We start from the raw sequence: 19208 nt of genomic DNA, 5'->3' as shown, positions 1-19208 counted from the left end.
GGTTGAAAAACACATTTGTTTCCTTTATTTTCGTTTCCATCTTTCCTTTCTATCCTTCCTTCCTGTCCATTTTCTAATAGTCTGCTGACTATGCTTCCTAGTCGTAGGGAAAGAAAGTATTGCAAGAACAACATTTTGTAACAGCGAATAGTACTCTACTTATATCTAATGATTATCAAAATCTCTGAACTTCAAAACAAAACAAAATTCTGAACCCCACACATCTTGAAAAATACAGTAAGAATCCCCCTCACAATCATTGGTCTAATACATCACAGAAGTTAAATAGGGTGGAGGTGAGGGCTTTGTGCAAGATATTGGAGTTCAGAATTTGGAGTTTTGTAAAACCATGTCTTTATGGACCTCACTTTGCACATGGGCACAGCATGTAGGAAGAGGAAAATGCCTTTACTAAAATGTCACAAAGTTGGAAGCATGTAATTTATTTAAGGATATGTAAACTTTGATTTTCAATTATTGCATTACTGTCCAACCTCGTTGGTGACTGACAATAAAATTCTTCAAACTGTTCAGTTAACTGTGAATGAGAAGATACTGCAGGTTCGGTCCAAATATCTGTCTCAATATAAGAAAAACAGGAAACTTCGCTTCAGTAAAAATCCAAACCAGGCATGCTGTGTCCCCTCACATTTCCTGAGAGACCTGAGAGGAAGTACATCAAACTGAGAGGATGTAGAAAATGCTAAAAAGTGGTGGGCTCAGCACATGGCTGTTGTATAAATGACAGGATCTCTGTGCATCGGCCTCTGCTAGAGCAGATCGTTCCTCTTCGTTGACCCTGCTCCTAAGATGTGTCACAGTCTTATTGTTTGGCTGACGCTTGTTTCTGCTTGATTGGGTGATTTGGCCTCAGAGTGCTGACATTGCAGAAAGAGCTGGTGGGTTTAAATAGTTTAAGTAATAGAATGTAAGAAGGTAGAATAATGAAGTGTGGCTGCATATTAATGTAATAATAGAATTATTATTATTATTATTCACCCCAAAATGGCAATGGCTCCCCACCTATGAGAAAGCATTTGACTGGTCCAGTTTACCTGGCTTAGTTGATTCTGACTGCTGGAAACTATATGAATACTGTTTCTCCAGAACATCCTGACTTTTGACTGTCTTTGTGTCACTGTGTTTTTTTTTTATGCATTTTCTCCCAATTACTTGTTTTCTGTTTATAGTAAATGTACCTAATACACTGGGCAAAACTGGTTCCTGAGTGAAATTACAATTCAAATGTGAGTTCTCTGAACTGTGCTGTCATCTGTTGCACAAATATTGGATTTTGCCTATAAAAACAAAAGCAGAGATTGAGCAACATGTTAGCAAAATGGATTTTTGGACTTTAGGGGGGAACCCTGCAATATTTGCTTTTTTCATTTCTAAAAAACCAACCAGGCTGATGGAGGTCAGGGGAGAAGATAAAAGAAATCAAAGAGTGGCACTTAATATATTGTTTTTATTATATCATACAAGATACATACAAGATACTTCTGTGTGGTCTATGACTGACATGAGCCATTAAAACATTTTAAACCACTACACTTGTTTTGGCTGCACATAATGCTTAAAATCCAAACTGAATAATTCCACCTTAGATTCATCAGGGTACAAATCTTACAAGCATGTTAATTCTTTATAAGCAAGAATTTGCATTTTTCAGCTTTTTTCTTTAGGTGCCTCTTAAAGACTTTTTAACCCTGTCCTGGGTGTCCTTCACTGTGCCCACTGTTTTCAGTGATGCAGGACCCACTGTAATCCTGACCAGAGTGAAAATAAATAAATAGTTTGATTATTTTTAAATAATATACAAATAAATGTACCAAATTACATGCCCCCTAATTGAACTGAGGCAATAAAAATGTAACCTCACAAAGATGTGCTGGTAATTTTAGCAAGAACACAATCAATGTGAAGTAATCATGGCATTTCCAGTAAGACAACATGCAAACACTTGTAATGTCCAGTAACTCCAGATTAATTATTAACCCTGAGTCAAATGTCCTGATGTACCAAAACCCCAAACACACACACAGGCAAACATTAGTCCTGGCTGCAGACTAATCAGTATCTAAGCAGTAGTTTTATATACAAGTTCGGTAAAAATGCAGACATCAGCAAAAGTCAGGAGCATATAAAACCATCCCACAGCTCTGAATCAGCACTCTGTATAGAGCATTTACTTGGAAAGTTACAGGTTAACAAAGTTACTCAGTGTAAAACTGCTGCTATAACCATTTATACCACTGTTAAATATGTCAGGCTTGTTCCCAGAGTAAAGGTGAAATAAATACAGACAAAGGTAACATTTTTAACAAGGCTGAACTTGCATAGAGGTTTAACATTAAGAAATTTAAGTCTCTTCACTGACAGGCCCCTGAGCAAGGTCCTCAACTGTCTGCAATGTATTCAGTCTTATTTGTAAATACTTTAGGCTTAAAAAATATTATTCTAAATTCCATGAATGTAAATGTTAGCCCCCTAGGGGTCTAACTATAACCTAACCAGCAGAACAAGCAAGCAGGTCAGTCTCTGTGATTTTATGGTGCAGTTTTTAATTGTAATGACAAGATAATTATTACATATATATGTAATGATTAATGCTGGGTAAATATAATGCAATTACTATTTTAATTGTATTCTCAACACTTAACAATTAATTATTTAAGACTGAAAAGAAAAATTGATCTATAATAGGACACAATTGCTGAAAAATAATCAAATTTTTAAAGATTTACATTTATTTTTATATTTTCTTATTTAATATTTAGGTCTGCCTTTTAAAAGTACATTTTATTCATTCTATAGCAATACATGTAAGTATAATAAGCAACTCGTTTCACTCTTAAAATCACACCACAAATCTTACAAGCATGTTAATTCTTTATAAGCAAGAATTTTTCTTTAGGTGCCTCTTAAAGACTTTTTAACCCTGTCCTGGGTGTCCTTCACTGTGCCCACTGTTTTCAGTGATGCAGGACCCACTGTAATCCTGACCAGAGTGAAAATAAATAAATAGTTTGATTATTTTTAAATAATATACAAATAAATGTACCAAATTACATGCCCCCTAATTGAACTGAGGCAATAAAAATGTAACCTCACAAAGATGTGCTGGTAATTTTAGCAAGAACACAATCAATGTGAAGTAATCATGGCATTTCCAGTAAGACAACATGCAAACACTTGTAATGTCCAGTAACTCCAGATTAATTATTAACCCTGAGTCAAATGTCCTGATGTACTAAAACCCCAAACACACACACAGGCAAACATTAGTCCTGGCTGCAGACAGACTTACCATGAAGATGTGGATAAAGATGTTAGCAATTCTGTTTATTGCTTGTTTCCTGCAGCAAACTGCTGGAATGAGTGTTGGAGATTCCAGGTACGAATGCCTTTCTTCATACATGTGTGTTAGACATACACAATATGGAAAAAAATATTGGGACACCCCATCTAATTTTAATCAACAAGCTCATGGACTTTTGGCCATATAGTATAAGTCCAAAGTTTACATAGACTTGTAGGAGTGCTATTGACAAAAGTAAATGCTGTAATAGGCAGTAAAAGTAAAACTCTTCTGAACTGTGATGTTATTAGTATTATTGTTTAATAAAAACAGATGCTTCTCATTCAAATTGTATAAACTGATTCAGTCTTGAAATTACTTTTCATTCTGCTACTCTTGTTTCAGATTTTGCTGATGGTTATTTTCCTTCTAGGTTATTTATGTATGCCCCTTTTTGACAACAGTTGTTTCAAATAATTGAGACATAACTGTGTTTGAATGGGTGTCTCTGTTAGCACTGGGTAAAGCTACATTTGCTGAAACTGCTTATTAGATACAGGGTTTCTACATCTGTCTGTGTAGTGTATTAATATGTTGACTTATTAATACAATATCATAACTGTTATCATAATAATATTTATCTGACCACAAGGCAAGGACCCAGAAGAGTGGTGCGAGAGGTTGCTGCACCACAACCCATAGACTGTAAAATGAGTGAATGGTCCAAGTGGGGTCCTTGTGATCCCTGCAGTAAAACTATGGTAGGATCACTCGATCACTCAGTCACGCACGCACACACGCACACACACACACACACACACTCACACCTTAACGTGTTAGTATTAATGTTAATGTTTGTGCTTTTACTTGGGGCCTAGCATCGTTCCAGGGGTATTGAGGTGTTTGGTCAGTTTGGAGGACAGAGATGTATAGAGCCTATAGGAGACAAAAAACTCTGCATTCCAAAAACTGAATGTGAGGAAGCATCACCACCAGTTTGCTCAGCCAGTGAATTTCAGTGTGATTCAGGTAATTTATCTGCATTAAATTAATGTGTGAACCTGATATTACTATTGACAATACATTTATCATACTGAACTCATACACGCACAGTGATTATATGAATTATCAGATTTATTATGAGATTAAAGAATAGGTCAGGTTAAATTAAATTGTATACATTTTTAATTCCCAAAATAGGAATTCACTTCCATAGACATAGACTTAGTCTACTTAGAGAAAGTGCTTCTGATATTTTGTCAAAGCTTGAGGTTCCAGATTTGTAGGATGCCTTTTTTTGCTTAAAATTAATTAAGTCACATTTGCTTTGTAGCTCCAGTGCAAAACTAAAAAGCTTAGTCCTGATAAATCAACTAAATTATTAAAAGGTGGAAAATGAAAGACATAGCTTAAAAAAAAAAAAGTCAAGAATAGCTGATTTACATTTGATCGACTGCACATTTCCATATTATTTCATATTTTAGTCTATTAAATAAATAACGGAATCAACTAGATAAAGTCAGGCTTTTTAATTCAAACTTTTGCTCAGGTTTATAGATCATCTTTAATCACTTGTACTCTTCACCTACAGGACTGTGTATTAAGAAAATACTGATGTGTAATGGGGATAATGACTGCGTTGACTTTAGTGATGAGGAGGAGTGTGATAAGGTGCGGCTTCCATGTAAAAATTATCCCGTGACTGAGTCTGACATCGCTATGGGTGCTGGATATGGGTCAGTGGTGCCAAATAATGTTACAAATTATTTAAAATGAAGTTCCAGCCTCAGTAACACACCTCAGCTATTAGAAATGAATAATGGATAGTAGTGTGTTGCTGTTGAACATGCCTGCTCTCCCTCAACAGGATCAACATTCTAGGCTCTGGTCCTCGCATGAACCCTTTTAATAACAAGTTTTATAATGGGAAGTGTGAACGTGTAAAGGAGCCGTCTACACTTAGCTACAACAGGCTTCCCTGGAACGTCGCTTCCCTCAACTATGAGGTGAGTCATTAAATTGTGAGTGATAGTCATTTCTGGGTCAATAACGGCCCATTTTCAGTAAAACTGATCATTCAATCCCAAACTCGATCATATAACATGACCACTATTCATTATATTACACATTTAGGAGCAATCCATTAATCATAGCTCCTTAAGAGTCTAACCTTTTGAATCTGACTTTGCTTCTTTGACCTCCAGACGTTAGTGGAGGAATCTACATCCAGAGAGGTGTACAAAGACACTCACTCACTGCTAAACGAAATGACCAGTGAAATCACTTCCAAGATTGAGATCGGATTATCCTTTAAGTTCACACGTACTGACTCTAGTAGCAGTAGGAATCTTTCGTTGACAGGTCTTTCAGCTGGAGTTAACGTGGCGATTGAGGACGAAACAAAAATCAAGCAGATTACAGATTACAGTGAAACTAAGGTAGGCATAAAACCCAGTTCCTTTTGTCCCTTTCCTGTCAGATGTCTTTAATTATTTATCATTTTAAGTCAGATCAGTTAAAGAAAAGTAATCATTTAAAATCTTTGATCTCTCGCTATTTGTTGACGTGCATTTTTGGACGTGGTATCATTAAACTTCTCGTCACTTCTCACGTGTGTTTTAAAAAAAAAAAAAAAAAAAAAAAGGGAGACCAGAGAAGCTCGTCTGCGATTCCAGTTGGTGATGGATCGTGTAGTGTGAAACCCCCTATTGCCGATCAGTCGTGTAGTGTGAAATATACACCGACTGAAAGACTCCCGAGTGCAAAAGATTCTGTCGTATAGTGTGAACTGTACAGCGACCTGACGACTTGGAAAGTCGTGTAGTGTGAACTTGGCATAAAAGGGTGTATACTGGGAATTTAAAGAAACACATTCTGCTATCAGGGCAACATCTTTTTTTGGGAAGTCCACGACATAGTTTCATTCTGCATGCACTACTACAGTGTAGCTTCATAGACACAGAGTGCATGTGCTTGACTGGCCTGCTTGCAGCTCAGATCTGTCTCCTATTAAAAAAGTATAGTGCACCATAAAAAGAAGAATCAGACAAGGGTGACAGACAACAGACTGTTAGCTGAAGTCTTGTATAAAACAAAGAAAGGGCAAAAATCCCACTAGCAAAACTGGCAGCATAAATTTTAATGTAAAAGGCCACAGAACAACTTACTTAAAAATGCCAACCCACATAAACTAATGTTGTATTTTGCACTTTGTTTAAGTAGGTGTATTTACTGTGTGTACATAATGTCACCTAGTGTTGTCCTCATTTGTATTTGATCTACATATAGAAAATCTGATTTTTGGCTAAGCCATTCATTTAGTTACTAAGTTACCTTTTTCCTTTCATCTATTAAATGTTATGTGGTCTGACTCAGAAAGCACTAGCATATGCTCTATTTTGATTCTTGTACTTCACAGGAAAAGTCCTTCTACAGGGTGAAGGGCAAAGTACAACTAGGCAAATACAGGTTGAGATCGAGAGACCTAGAAGTCTCTGAGACTTTCCTGGATGACGTTGATGCTCTGCCTATTGAATATGAGAAGGGCCAGTATTTTGGCTTCTTGGAGGACTATGGAACTCATTACACCAAGAATGGAAATTCAGGGGGAGAATATGAGCTCATATATGTACTCAATAGTAAAGTCCTCACTGAAAAGAGTGAGTGTTCATTGTTCTTCATTTTTTATAACCTATTCAGATGAATATGAAGAAGAAATGCCCAATATGACAATGCACAATACATAATCAAAACTTGCATGGCCCTTTCAAATATTACATTAGACATACAGGACTCAGTGACTGTCAGCATAAAACTGTCATAAAATGTAACCTTTCTAACTAGATGTTTATTTAGTTGATTGAGTATTTAAGAGGGTGATTACTTTAAAAAAAAAATGCCAGTTGGCGTTGGAAACATCTTGCCCGTAGAAGACTGCTGAACTGGCTGATTAAGCCAACATTTGTGGGAAAGATATTTCAATATATTCCTGTTCTAGAAGGGCAGATAATCATATGTGATTTCCACAGTTGTGCTACTTTGGTGTTCTGATAAGTTGTTGCTATTTCTATAGTATTTTTAAATAAAATGCCAATAATAAACATTTTGGCCCTACAGGTGTGACAGAGACAACTCTGAAGAATTGCTTGAAAGTTGGAATTGATCTTCAGTTCGAACTTAGCTCGGGGATTTCAGTAGGTCTGGAACCTGGCAAAACTGTACCAGTGGATAAGTGTAAAACTGTGACGCCAAACCAGACTAGTATGTATAACTTTTAGGTCTTCACTATCCACCTGTGTCTACTGATATAAAGAATGTTTTGCACATGGAGTATTGTGAATTTGATTTTTAATAATAACAATAATAATTGCCATTTTCACCCATTAATCTACATTTAATGACCCAGAATGATAAAGTGAAAACACAATATTAGAGTTTTGTGTAAATTAATTTAAAATAAAATCTCGTATTCACAAAAATATACAAACCCCTATTTGATACATTATGGAAGTCCCTGTGGCAGCAATGAGAAACTTTCCTTTTAATGTGAACCACCCAGCTTAATGTATGTTTTTCTGTTTTTTTTAAAGGTGAAAATAAAAGTGAGCCATTAATTGATAAGGTGATCAGCTCAGTGAAAGGAGGTTCCACTAAGTCAGCAGCGGCTATGAAGTCTCAGCTTAGTAAAGAAGGAATACTGGACATAAGCTCCTACGTGGAGTGGGCAAGGACACTATCAGATCTTCCTGCACTCATCCACAGTGATGTAAACACACTCTCCTTTATTTTAAAATAGGTGCAAGGCTCACAGTGGTTACTATTATTGCTAGTTATTGTTGTTGTTATTTTTGTTATTATTAATATTATTATTACTATTAGCAGCAGCAGTATTAGAAAAACAAAGTTATTAGCTAGTTACCACATCTAAACCACCAGTTCCCATCCAACACTTTAACAATTAAACAATTAAAACTTTTTGTAAGTATTCTAACAACTATCGTCACCAGATCTGGTCTAGTTAAAAGCTTTAGTTAACACCAGACACACCATAACCCCAATTAAGATAAAGTGGTTATTGTAAATATAGGAATAAATAGGGCTTAACACGTTTTTTTATCTGACACACAGGTTCTCGCACTTTTACACACCTGTTTGCTAAAAATCCTTAGTGCAAAAGTAATTAACACATTCATAAAACTTCAAGTCCAGCTGGTAGTTGTGATCAAGCTTAGTGATGAAATTCTCTATGTTGCAGATTTGTTTAGTTATACCACACTGTTAATATTATTTTTGTGTTGCCAGCCTGAGCCCATCTACAATGCAATCCCACTGAATTTTCCTGACGCCCAGCCGAAAAGGGAGAACCTGCAGAGAGCGCTGCATGAGTACATGGCTGAGTACAACTTGTGTAAGTGCCAGCCGTGCAGGAACGGTGGTACTGTGGCTCAGATCGATGGACAGTGTGTGTGCCTGTGCCCAATGCACTATGAAGGCAAAGCCTGCCAAATTATCCGTCATGACCTAATGAAAGGTATGTCCGTTTTTTGTTATGTAAAAACACCAAGTTTCACATTTTGTTTCAATGTTGATTTGCTAGGGTGACCATACGTCCCTTTTTCCCCAGACATGTCCTCTTTTTTGGACCTTTTAAATTTGGATTTTTTAAATCACCCAAAATGTCCGGGATTTGGCTTTTGTAGTCTACGGTCTCGACCGGGATAATTGGGAAGCAGAATGCATGACCTGCAAAGTGTTAAACATAGTTGCATGGTTATTTGACAAATATTTAAACCCCTAGTTTATACACACTGCCATGGTGGCACCAATTACATGGATTTACTTTGCCAGTATGGTCACCCTAGTTTTTCAGTTTCCAACTTTTCATAATCCACAGCCCACATTACCAACTGCAAAACCTCCCAATGCTTTACAAGGCAGAAATGTTGCAGTTACTCATCATGTTTATATAACCTTTGTCTCAGCATTTCCAATACCTACTTGTTTTTAGCTATTCTATCACTTAGTCTAAACCAGTAAATGATCCATTATTTATTAAGCCTTAATTTACAATTACATTTTCGGCATTTAGCACATGCTTTTATCCAAAGCGACTTACAATTATGACTGAACACAATTTTGAGCAATTGAGGGTTAAGGGCCTTGCTCAGGGGCCCAACAGTGGCAACTTAGCAGTGGCAGGGCTTGAACCAGCAACCTTCTGATTCCTAGCCCAGTACCTTAACCACTGAGCTATCACTGCCCTATACAGCTACAGATACAGCTGCACCTTAATCACTGTTCTTAGCTGATTCCCACTTCTTTATGTGTCTCTGCAGATACAGCCGCACCTGTGGAACAACAGGGGAACTGGGGCTGCTGGTCTTCCTGGAACAAGTGCAGTAATGAACGCCACAGTCGCACTCGCATGTGCAAAACAGATGACATTCCAAAAGCTACCTGCAAAGGAGACGCAGTCAGTGAGGAGCAATGTTAATTTAGCATTTTGTTTTTCTTACATGCAAACACATGCAAATAAAGATGACATTAAACAGTACACATACAGTAAACTGCTATTCTCTACACTACTCACTGTATCTATAACAATTTCCTGTAAATTAAAACTAAAATTATAAAAATATTATAAAAAAATTTTTATTGAAAAAGTAGAATGTTTAAGAATATACTTAATTCTCATCAAAATTAGGCATAGCTAGCTAGCATTTCACTTTGTAAAAGACATTGTTTTGATATATTTAATGCAACAATTATACTATGTTTTACAATTAAAGCACAGTGGTGGAACAGTAGTGAACCCGTTTAGAACTTTTATGTTTTTGGAAGATACTCTTAAAGGATGCTATAGCACCCAGAGCAGAAGGAATGTTAGCAAAACAGTCCGTTTTTAATCAGTATTAATATGCACTGCTTTGTGAATGCTTTCAACGATTCTGTTTTATATTTTGCACCGTATACGGTCGTAAGTTTAATTGAAAACTTTTTAAAGTGATTATTTTTATAACTATTTTAAATTGTGGGTGCATGGTTTGGATACTCCACTAGAGGACGCCAAAGCGTGCTGTGTGAGGAAACAACGTTCTGCATTACTGCATGTTTATTATTCAGTCTCAGAACGGTTAAAATAATCGGTCGCCACAAAAAGATTTTATTCGCTTTGTTTAAATATTTAATCCCAAATAAATGTGTAGAAATGTTTTTTGGCGATCAGACTGTAATTCTAATGCAAAGCTTCTTTACTGAGGAGCAGAAGTAGTTTTTATATCAGTGATCATAAAAGTCTGCAAGATGACAGACATTCCATTTTAAAGACATGCTCATAGTTAACTGAAGAAAGTTTTACTTCCAAATAATCCTATAATGTGGTTTAATGTAAAGCAACACAAATACGTGACACAAATCTGCTTTGAAATAAATTTTGTAAATAGGCTACAGGGGTGCAATGCATCAGAAAATCGGGCAGGGGCACAAACAGGAAACAATTACACACAAACTTTGTGAACGAAACTTCACTAAATAGACTTTAGTGAAGACTTAAAACACATACTTATACACAGTCAAAATGCTAAAGGCATTTAAACAACAGATATCTCTGAAGTGATATCAGCAGTCCAAGAGAGAGCAGATCACTCTTCAGATCAGACTACACAGCCAGCAGCACTCGCTGGTGCCCAGACATTTCTCCCTTTCTCAGGTATTCTTTCTTATCACAAAATCAGGTTAAAAATGAGTCTCTGCTTGCAGCTTGTTAGTTATGCCTGATCGTCTTATAGAGGACAGAACTTCAAGGAGGATTATGAAGAAAATTCCTCTAAAATTAAAAACAGCAACACCATTAAAGTAACCCATGCTCGGTGTCACAATGGTAGGAAGGTAACAAGGGTGAAATAATAGTAAGGAGAATATTTGAGGTGGAGAGGCAAGATGACTTGCTCTCAACCCTCAAGGGCCTCCAAGGGTCAGGTTAATAGAGTAGCACTACAGCTTCCCATTGAGCTCCTAAGAAGCTCCATTCAGCTTCAATAGGCATCCAGCTTTGGAGCATCAGCTTATGGTAATTGATTCAGACTGACAGGTCCTTCTTCCAAACAACACCTCCTCTTCACACCATAAGAGACGATGTCACGGATGGATGAACTCACTTTCTTGAGTTTTGATTGATAATTGAGTTGGCATGAAACAAAATCTTGCCCATATTTTAGTTAAAAATGTGAAAAAAATGAATACTACTGTTTAAAAAACAGTACATACCATCACAAAATAATAAAATAAAGATGTCGCACAAATAAATGGAAAGGGTCATAAACAAAATAGTATGTAAAATTATATCAAGTGAACAGTGCTCTATTATTCTAGCCCACCACTGCTGAGATCAGGGTTTGAATATCAGAGGTGCTATTGACCGATCAGGCAGCTACACAGACACGAATGGTTATAAATGAGGAAAGAAGGAGAGTCAAACCCTGTTAAGGATATTCCTACCTTTGTTTGCCAGTGGAACTGGACCCACTGCGACTCGGACCAGGATAAAGCAGTTGAAAAAACTAAAATGAAATAAGATTACATTTTATTTATTGTTACCTAATATATCATGCTCATGAATACATATACACATTACCAATAAGTTTTATATCTTTCTGACTAAATTGACCACAGTGATTAGCAAGGTTGCCAAATTAGATTATATTCTAGCCTTAAAAGCTAGAAAATACACTATAAGAATTATAAATATAACACAAGGATGAGCATTCAATTTCTCATCTGTCATGGGTTTCTCATTAAGGAATTCTACATAACAATGAGACTAAAAGCCCAATATAGGCTTAAGACCACAAACTCTAAAAGCATTGGTGAAAGACTGGACACCCCAACTGCATAAAGCACTAAACAGGCCAAGTCAAACCCTCCTTTATTGAAAAAATGGGGGAAAAGAAAGAAAGGGGGGAAGGGTGGTGTCACCAAAGCATCTGAGCCCAGCCAGTTCCTAACCTCACTGAGGTCATGGCAGCATTGAAGATTCCAAAAGTGGTCACGGCACATTACCTTTCCCATCTGCCCCGGTTGCGTGAAAATTAAGTTATGCCCCGTGTCAACTGGTTTTATCTCACTTCCCTCCTCCTGTCCTCTAGTTTATTATGTCTTTTCATATGTCTAACCTTTATTTTTGTTCAACCAGATGAGGAAAAAACAGACTTTAGCCAACTATCAACATACAGTTTAAGTTAAAGGTTCAGCTCATTTTTAGTTTGCTGGAACGTGGGTGACTTTGCTTCTTTACTGCACAGTAGCCTCCAAGCCAGTGGCAATGTAAAGCTTACTTGACTGTGGACAGCCCCCCATGTTCCAGCAGCTTTTAATTTATGACTTTTTAAAAGCTTGTCCTGGATACATTTTCTTTTTTATACCACTAAATTAATAATTCAGAGGCTAAAATTTTACAGTAGCACCACTGCTTCGATATGTTAACACATTTGATTCCAAACGAAGAAAATATTTACTATAGTGGTGCACCATCCTAGATTTAACATAATATTACCCAGCCTGACAACAAATGGAAATACAGTGTGAAGTAGCCTGAATTAGATGGATTAGAATGTGTAAATGTATCTTATGGTTGTGTTTTTATTGTATAACTAGCTGACTTAGCTTAGCCTGCTAACAGCAACCAATGTATAAAAATGTTTGTACACATAGGTTCAATTTGTTATATTTACTTGAATTTACAAAGATTACAAAATTTCATATTACGTGTTAGATACAGCTAAAATGTTACTTCATGGCTACACAGTTAACTGAGCCACAACTATGGGCTGTTTCCAGCTTACATTTGTCAGACACAATCACAGCCGCTTCACGAAGCAATGCTAACTGCAAGTTTCTGATGTGGCCAGGGCTTTAAGCTGTTTACACGCAGTGGCACTTTTTACAGCATGGTTTGTTTATGCTCTGGCCTGCTGTTATATGGGGCCTTGGAGTAGGTGTTAAACCACATGGCACTATGCCCAATTCTGTGACATGTCATTTACAGCGGTACCACAGAAATACAAGAACTCTCACTAAACAGAAGGTTGGGAAGCCCAAAAACCAGTGTGAATAAAAAAGACCACTGACCGCTTTTACAGTGTGAAGTGCTTGAGGTTATACAGGATGTTAGTGGTTGCCTATGACAGTTATTATAAATATAAAAGTGTACCAACTAAAGTTATTCTCTAGCTGGAGAATAGTTAACCCCATACTGGGTCTACTTCATCTACTAAAATTAGCCGAGAGAATTTGTTCTCCTATTTTCAGACTAAACTTTTCTTTTCTTTTTTGCTTCTTCTTTTCTGCACTTACAAATGAAGCTCAAACAGGATAAGCAGAAGTGATTCTGAATTCAAAAGCACCGATACGATGTATTTGAAATCCCAGCCCTGGTGTGCTAGCAGATTTTACCGCTGCGCCACCTGAGCAGCCCTACATTGGAACACATTTCACAGAACTTCATCTTACAAATATTTCTTGGCTTGCTAATGTGCAATAGTGTGGTGGTGTGTACTAAAGTGTGCTGCATTTGCCCCCCAAATCAGACTTGCCCTAGGCCTATAGGCTCTACATACCAGGGTAACGGTTCCTGTAAAGTGTAAGTGGCTCAATATTCTTATATACTTACCGGTTCAGGACACTTGGTCAAATGTGAGATATGGCATCGTGCTATGGATACGGAGCACTGTGTATGTGTAGGTGTGTGGTGCCCTGCAATGCTTTGCCCAGCAGTTTTAATTAGTGACACCCCACTGCAACCAGGATAAAGAATTTATATTAATATAATGTTCATTATACTAAAACATCTTAAATACATTACCCCCACTTGCACCCTTCATATCCCTGCCTATGATGCTGAGGATATTTAAATGAATGAATTAATTATATATGAAACTAATCTGTTATATGATACCAGTCCTACTCTGATACAAGCACTCTATCCTCTACCATATGAACCTCTAAAAGTAATGATAACAACAAAAAACTGATCCCCTTCCAAATGCCTCTTTTCTCGGAAAATTTCTCATGCTAAATTGAATAAGCTAAGCGATCACAATGCGAGCTGTCCGTCTCTTTCAGCAGCTTTCTCTGCTCTTTGTGGAGGAGGTGTCAGCGTGAATGAAGTGCCAGGTCATTGTGTGCTTCTGCTATTGTGTGTTTATCATTAGCATGACACAAGCGCCACTCGACTTCTCCTTCATTCATTAAACTCGAGGGTTCTTGTCTGTTCTCTGTTTCAAAATGGGGGGAAAACACCATGGCTGCCATCTTGGATCTTACTGACATCAGTAACACTCAGAACTTTAATTTGCTAAATACAAATATAAAAGTAAAAGTATTAATGTGTTCATGAAATCAAAATGTAAAAATGAATATAATTAAATTGCTCAGGTGGTGTAGTGGACATTGAAGCCCTATGATGGATTGGTGGCCTGTCCAGGGTGTTCCTGCCTTGCACCCTTTGTTTTTTAGTGAGAAAAGACACACCGCACTCCTGACCAGGATAAAGTGGCTGATTAAATAAAACAAAAATTACAGTTGTACATATCCACATAAATTTTCACTTGCATTGATTTGTACACATACAGTTTGCCCGTTCCAGTGTTACAGTAGGGTGCCACAGTGGTATTTGGTAAAGAGGGTGCCGTACAGCAATATGGGTCCTATGGGAAGATGCCTCATATGTCAAAGTGGGATAAATGTGGGTTTTCTTCCACCCTAGAAACCGTGTTGCAGCAGATCTGTCCACTCTAAATTGCTTTTTGGCAGAAGCTAGTAAGTGATTGAGTAAGTGAATGTGTGTACCCCAATTCTGGGAAGAAAACCAACTAAGAAAGTGTTACCTTATGCTAAAAAGAAATGTGTCCAGATGTTTGGATTTAAATAAAAAACCACTGTAAAACAGATCTGCCAACATGGGTGACACTGTCCACCAAACCCACGCTTTACATCACCATATGCTTAAAGGCTTCTGTACTAGAAAATATATCCCATTGCTTCTTTTTTAAAGCATGATCAAATGTTGTTTCTTATCACATGAACAAAGCAAAGGCTTTTTTCTTGCAGAATGACAATACAGTGATCTCGTCCGAGTACAGAGATCTCACATTATGACAGTACAGAACTCACAATTTTTAGAAGACTCACTTATGAAAGAACTTGTAAAAATGAAAGTTTTTTTTTTTTTGGAGAAGTACTGTGTGTTCCAGCCAGTTGAAACCAAAAATGTTGTAGACGTCATGAAAGTCCTCACTGTTATGAAAAGACGAACAAAATACAAGTGTGGTGACTTTTCTCTCTCTCTCTCACACACACACACGTATGTTACACCAGAGTGCTCTTGAGCGATGGCCACTTGAGGCTTCATTCATCCAAAAACAGTTTATTCACTCCTTCACTTTGAATGAACACTTTAAATAAACACTCAGGCCGTGGACAAATAAATGAGACAAGGAACTACTCGGCTCATGCTTTTCAACTCTAATCTTATTCAAAGTCAAACACCCACTTCCAAATACTCATTTTAAAACAGGAACCTACACTTACTGCTTCTGTAGACGTTTGTGTTTGCAGAGTCAAATGCGAGACTACATTGTGTTTAAATGTTCTTAATTCCGAGATTAGATTAACATACATGGAGGCTTTGAATGTTTGGGAAAACTCTTGCTAATGATGACAAAGAACATTATTAGAAGCTTCTGGAACACTCTTATAGGAGAACTGGTTATAAGGATGTATATCACCCAGCTCTATACAGCTAAAGATTAAATCATTAGATCCACTTATATGACTTTTATAAAATAGTGATGTTTATCATGTCAGCTGTATTAAAGTCATTTCAGTTTTTGAGAGATTTTTAAATGACACTGCGAAGCATTATGGAGGAAAGATTTCATTACTACAGGTCTCTGAACTACTTATGATAGAAGTCTGTAATTAATCCCCACGAACCTGCTTTGCTTTTTGAAAATCTAGCATTCAACTAAAAAATACAACATAACCAAGGGTTGTGACAGATGGACTGTACCATGAAAGAGGACTTACTATCCACTCCTACACAAAATTATCATGATGTAGAAATACGTAGTTGGAGAGATGTTCATGCATGTGACAGTTACTCATGCCCTTAACCTTCAGATTCACTGTTTACAAAAACAAAAATCATATACTGCATGTTTAAGTCAAACATCTTTATGTCCTCATTAAAAACACTGTGCTGAAATATTATCATTACAAACTTCATTCTTTTAACAGTACATTCATGGACTTTAAACTATAGGCCAACCATATACATATATACACGTTATATTTTGTATACAAAAATATCCTATTTCCACTCCTTGTACCAAATCTTTAAATATCTTTAAAAATAATTTAATTTGTGCTGATGCACATCATCCAGGTTTCTGCATCAATAGGTAGAAAAACACAGAATGGTTCTGCCTTTACAAACAGTGGTGGTCATAATCTCATGATTATTACAATTTACATTTTTACACTTTTTTCTGTAATGTCGGGCACAACCATGACAGAATATTGTACCATATTCAAAGTTAAATCAGTTCATCTGGGCACAAAGTTTGGTGTCCAGATAAACTGATTCAACGTTGTGGATTAATGTACCTGAATTATTGAGCATGCATTAAGAGAGTGTTCCATATTGTGACTACATTTTTGTGATTGCAATATAAAAGGTGCAAACACAGTAAAACCTTCAGGAAAAACAATTATTAATACACAGCTATGTCATATTATTGGAAAACTCACAAAATTCTTAAATACAGGATGTGTTCCAATCATTAGTTCACAGAAAAACACTAAAATCCCAATACTGCCATGATTTACATCTCTCATCAAGCGTACACTACATGTCAAAAGTTTGGACACAGCTGATTAAAGTAAGTTGAGTAATTAAGTAAAAGTTATCAGAAAAGTGTTAAGATATAGACTGCAGGTGATAACTAAAGAAAGCTGATTGAAAAAATCAATGAGTTGTATTCCAGGCAAAAGGTGACCATTTGAAGAAACAGTTGTTCACACCATAATTCTGAAAAAACAAAACAAAATCCCACTTTGGCTAGACGTGTCCAAATCTTTGACTGGTAGTTTAAGTAAAGGTTTAACGTCGGCTGTTTGGAAATGACAGGAATCAGCAGTTATAAAGTTTAAACTGCAAAAGAGTTCAGTTCCAATCATTCTCAGTTCATCTGAACACAGTACTGATCTGACCAGATTCCACTCAACCGAGATTAATTCACTTTAAAGCCATCAGAAATGCTTTGTTTAATTCTACACCCTGCTGTAGACATTGCCAAATATTTACAGAATTTTAACACCACGTATAAAGAGGTCCAAATCGGAACTGAAAATGACAGATTGTTTGTGGATTTCTCTCTTCTCTTGGTTTAATAATAGCTCTTGATAACATACCAGCAAAAACGTTCAGATCAGATCATTTAGCCTTCTGATGGAACTATTTTCTTTAAAATAAAGAACTACAGTCTTTGGACATACTGCATTTCATTTTCAAAAATCTTTTCAAGAGTCCCATACATTAAAACATGTGAATATTAAGTTATCTACACTTATAAAGCACATAGATTTTAGTTGGCTTGCACTATTAACAGAGGGCTTATTTGCATATAGTAGTTTTTTCAGACATCGTCACTGAAAAGGCCAATACCGTATACCATATCATTTTCAGTACTGATTTACAAAGCAGCTGAACCCAAAAGTCTTTTTACAGAATGAAATTGCATAAATATGTTCCAGTACCACAATCTGAATTGGAAGGCAATAAATACAAAACCCTTAAAAATGTCCATGTAGTAATTTCACAATTATAAAAGAAATGTCAGCACTAAAATAGTAAGGATCGCCATTAAATCCAAGCGTAGCCTCCATGCTCCACTTTTGCTCTCCTGTTCATCATAATCCTCCGCCTCATAGTCACTCTCAAGTTCTTCATCGTCATCTGAAAACCCGCTTCCAGCATGCCGGTCATCCCGGGGGCCAAAGCACAAGTTCAACATGCTAACTTTAACATGCTCACATATAGTCCTCTCCGGACCATCACACTCACATGTGTCCAAGAGGCGGGCCTTGGGCACAGTGCGCATGCGTCCAATGATGGTCCGGCATTCCTCTGTGCAGCGCTCACCACCAAACAGCTCCCGGCAGTGGTACAGGTAATCCCGCATGGCTGCACTGCATTCTGGGTCTTTCTCGCACATGTATCGTGCCTCTGTGCAGCCTGTGTGGCTGATCCGGGGCATGCAGGGTTCAATGGCCCGCTTGGCACTCGCACACACTTGGTCTGCAGCACACTCGCAGTTCTCCAGGCCCGGGCCATTGGCGGTCAAGTTGAGCTGCACTATAGAAGAGATGCAGTGGCTTGGGCATTTCTTTTTATGTCCCTCAATCACCGGACCACATGCATGCATATACTGTGTGTAAGCATAACTGCAGTCAGGTTCACTTCGGCACTTTATCAAAGCCTGCCAGCATATCAGGCGGTGACCATGGACAGGAGATGCCACAGCCAAACTGTTAAGTAACAGCATCAAACCAGTCCAAAGTAACATCAGAGGCAACATGGTGATGGTCACTCTGTGAATCAGTTTAAGTGAATCGTTTGACGTTTGATTCACCACTTATTCACTCCATCCTTAAAACCGCTGAACAGTTTTGACCTCTACAACAATTCATCGTTGCATTTCAGATCTTGTTCATTTATTAGTCTGTGAACACTTGAACTAATTTAACAGCTTATATGTCTAAAAATATCTTCTTTCTACATTTTTAGGTAAAAAGTCACAGTTCACAAGCCAGTTGTGTTGCTATAAATGCACCATTCAGGACTATAACA

The 19208-nt window shown here is 37.2% G+C and overlaps 2 protein-coding genes across 2 annotated transcripts; one reads left to right on the top strand and one right to left on the bottom strand.

Moving 5' to 3' along the window:
- The first annotated feature begins 3296 nt into the window (after window positions 1–3296).
- c9 (complement component 9) lies at window positions 3297–9854 on the top strand. The gene is made up of 11 exons (XM_062988514.1): window positions 3297–3397; window positions 3954–4062; window positions 4180–4330; window positions 4893–5037; window positions 5169–5307; window positions 5506–5739; window positions 6720–6960; window positions 7418–7561; window positions 7891–8066; window positions 8603–8831; window positions 9637–9854. Exons 1-11 carry the CDS (start codon window positions 3312–3314, stop codon window positions 9792–9794), a joined length of 1812 nt encoding a protein of 603 aa, XP_062844584.1. The 5' UTR covers window positions 3297–3311; the 3' UTR covers window positions 9795–9854.
- Window positions 9855–18180: 8326 nt separating this feature from the next.
- On the bottom strand, window positions 18181–18943 carry gas1b (growth arrest-specific 1b). The gene has a single exon (XM_062989208.1). The coding sequence runs from the start codon at window positions 18934–18936 to the stop codon at window positions 18181–18183; it is 756 nt and encodes a 251-aa protein (XP_062845278.1). The 5' UTR covers window positions 18937–18943.
- Between the last annotated feature and the right edge of the window lie 265 nt (window positions 18944–19208).

Source organism: Trichomycterus rosablanca, chromosome 26 (assembly GCF_030014385.1).
Source record: "Trichomycterus rosablanca isolate fTriRos1 chromosome 26, fTriRos1.hap1, whole genome shotgun sequence".
Classification (NCBI taxonomy): domain Eukaryota; kingdom Metazoa; phylum Chordata; class Actinopteri; order Siluriformes; family Trichomycteridae; genus Trichomycterus; species Trichomycterus rosablanca.
Note: the sequence above shows the minus strand (reverse complement) of the source record. Positions and strands in the feature narration are given on the sequence as shown.

What these genes read in the sequence shown, in the direction of transcription:
- c9 (XM_062988514.1), top strand. Translation starts at nt 3,312, where the DNA reads ATGAAGATGTGGATAAAGATGTTAGCAATTCTGTTTATTGCTTGTTTC. An exon ending in GCTATGGGTGCTGGATATGG is followed by an intron (nt 5,038 to 5,168) that starts GTCAGTGGTGCC and finishes CTCCCTCAACAG; the next exon opens with GATCAACATTCTAGGCTCTG. An exon ending in CCGTCATGACCTAATGAAAG is followed by an intron (nt 8,832 to 9,636) that starts GTATGTCCGTTT and finishes GTGTCTCTGCAG; the next exon opens with ATACAGCCGCACCTGTGGAA.
- gas1b (XM_062989208.1), bottom strand. Translation starts at nt 18,936, where the DNA reads ATGTTGCCTCTGATGTTACTTTGGACTGGTTTGATGCTGTTACTTAAC.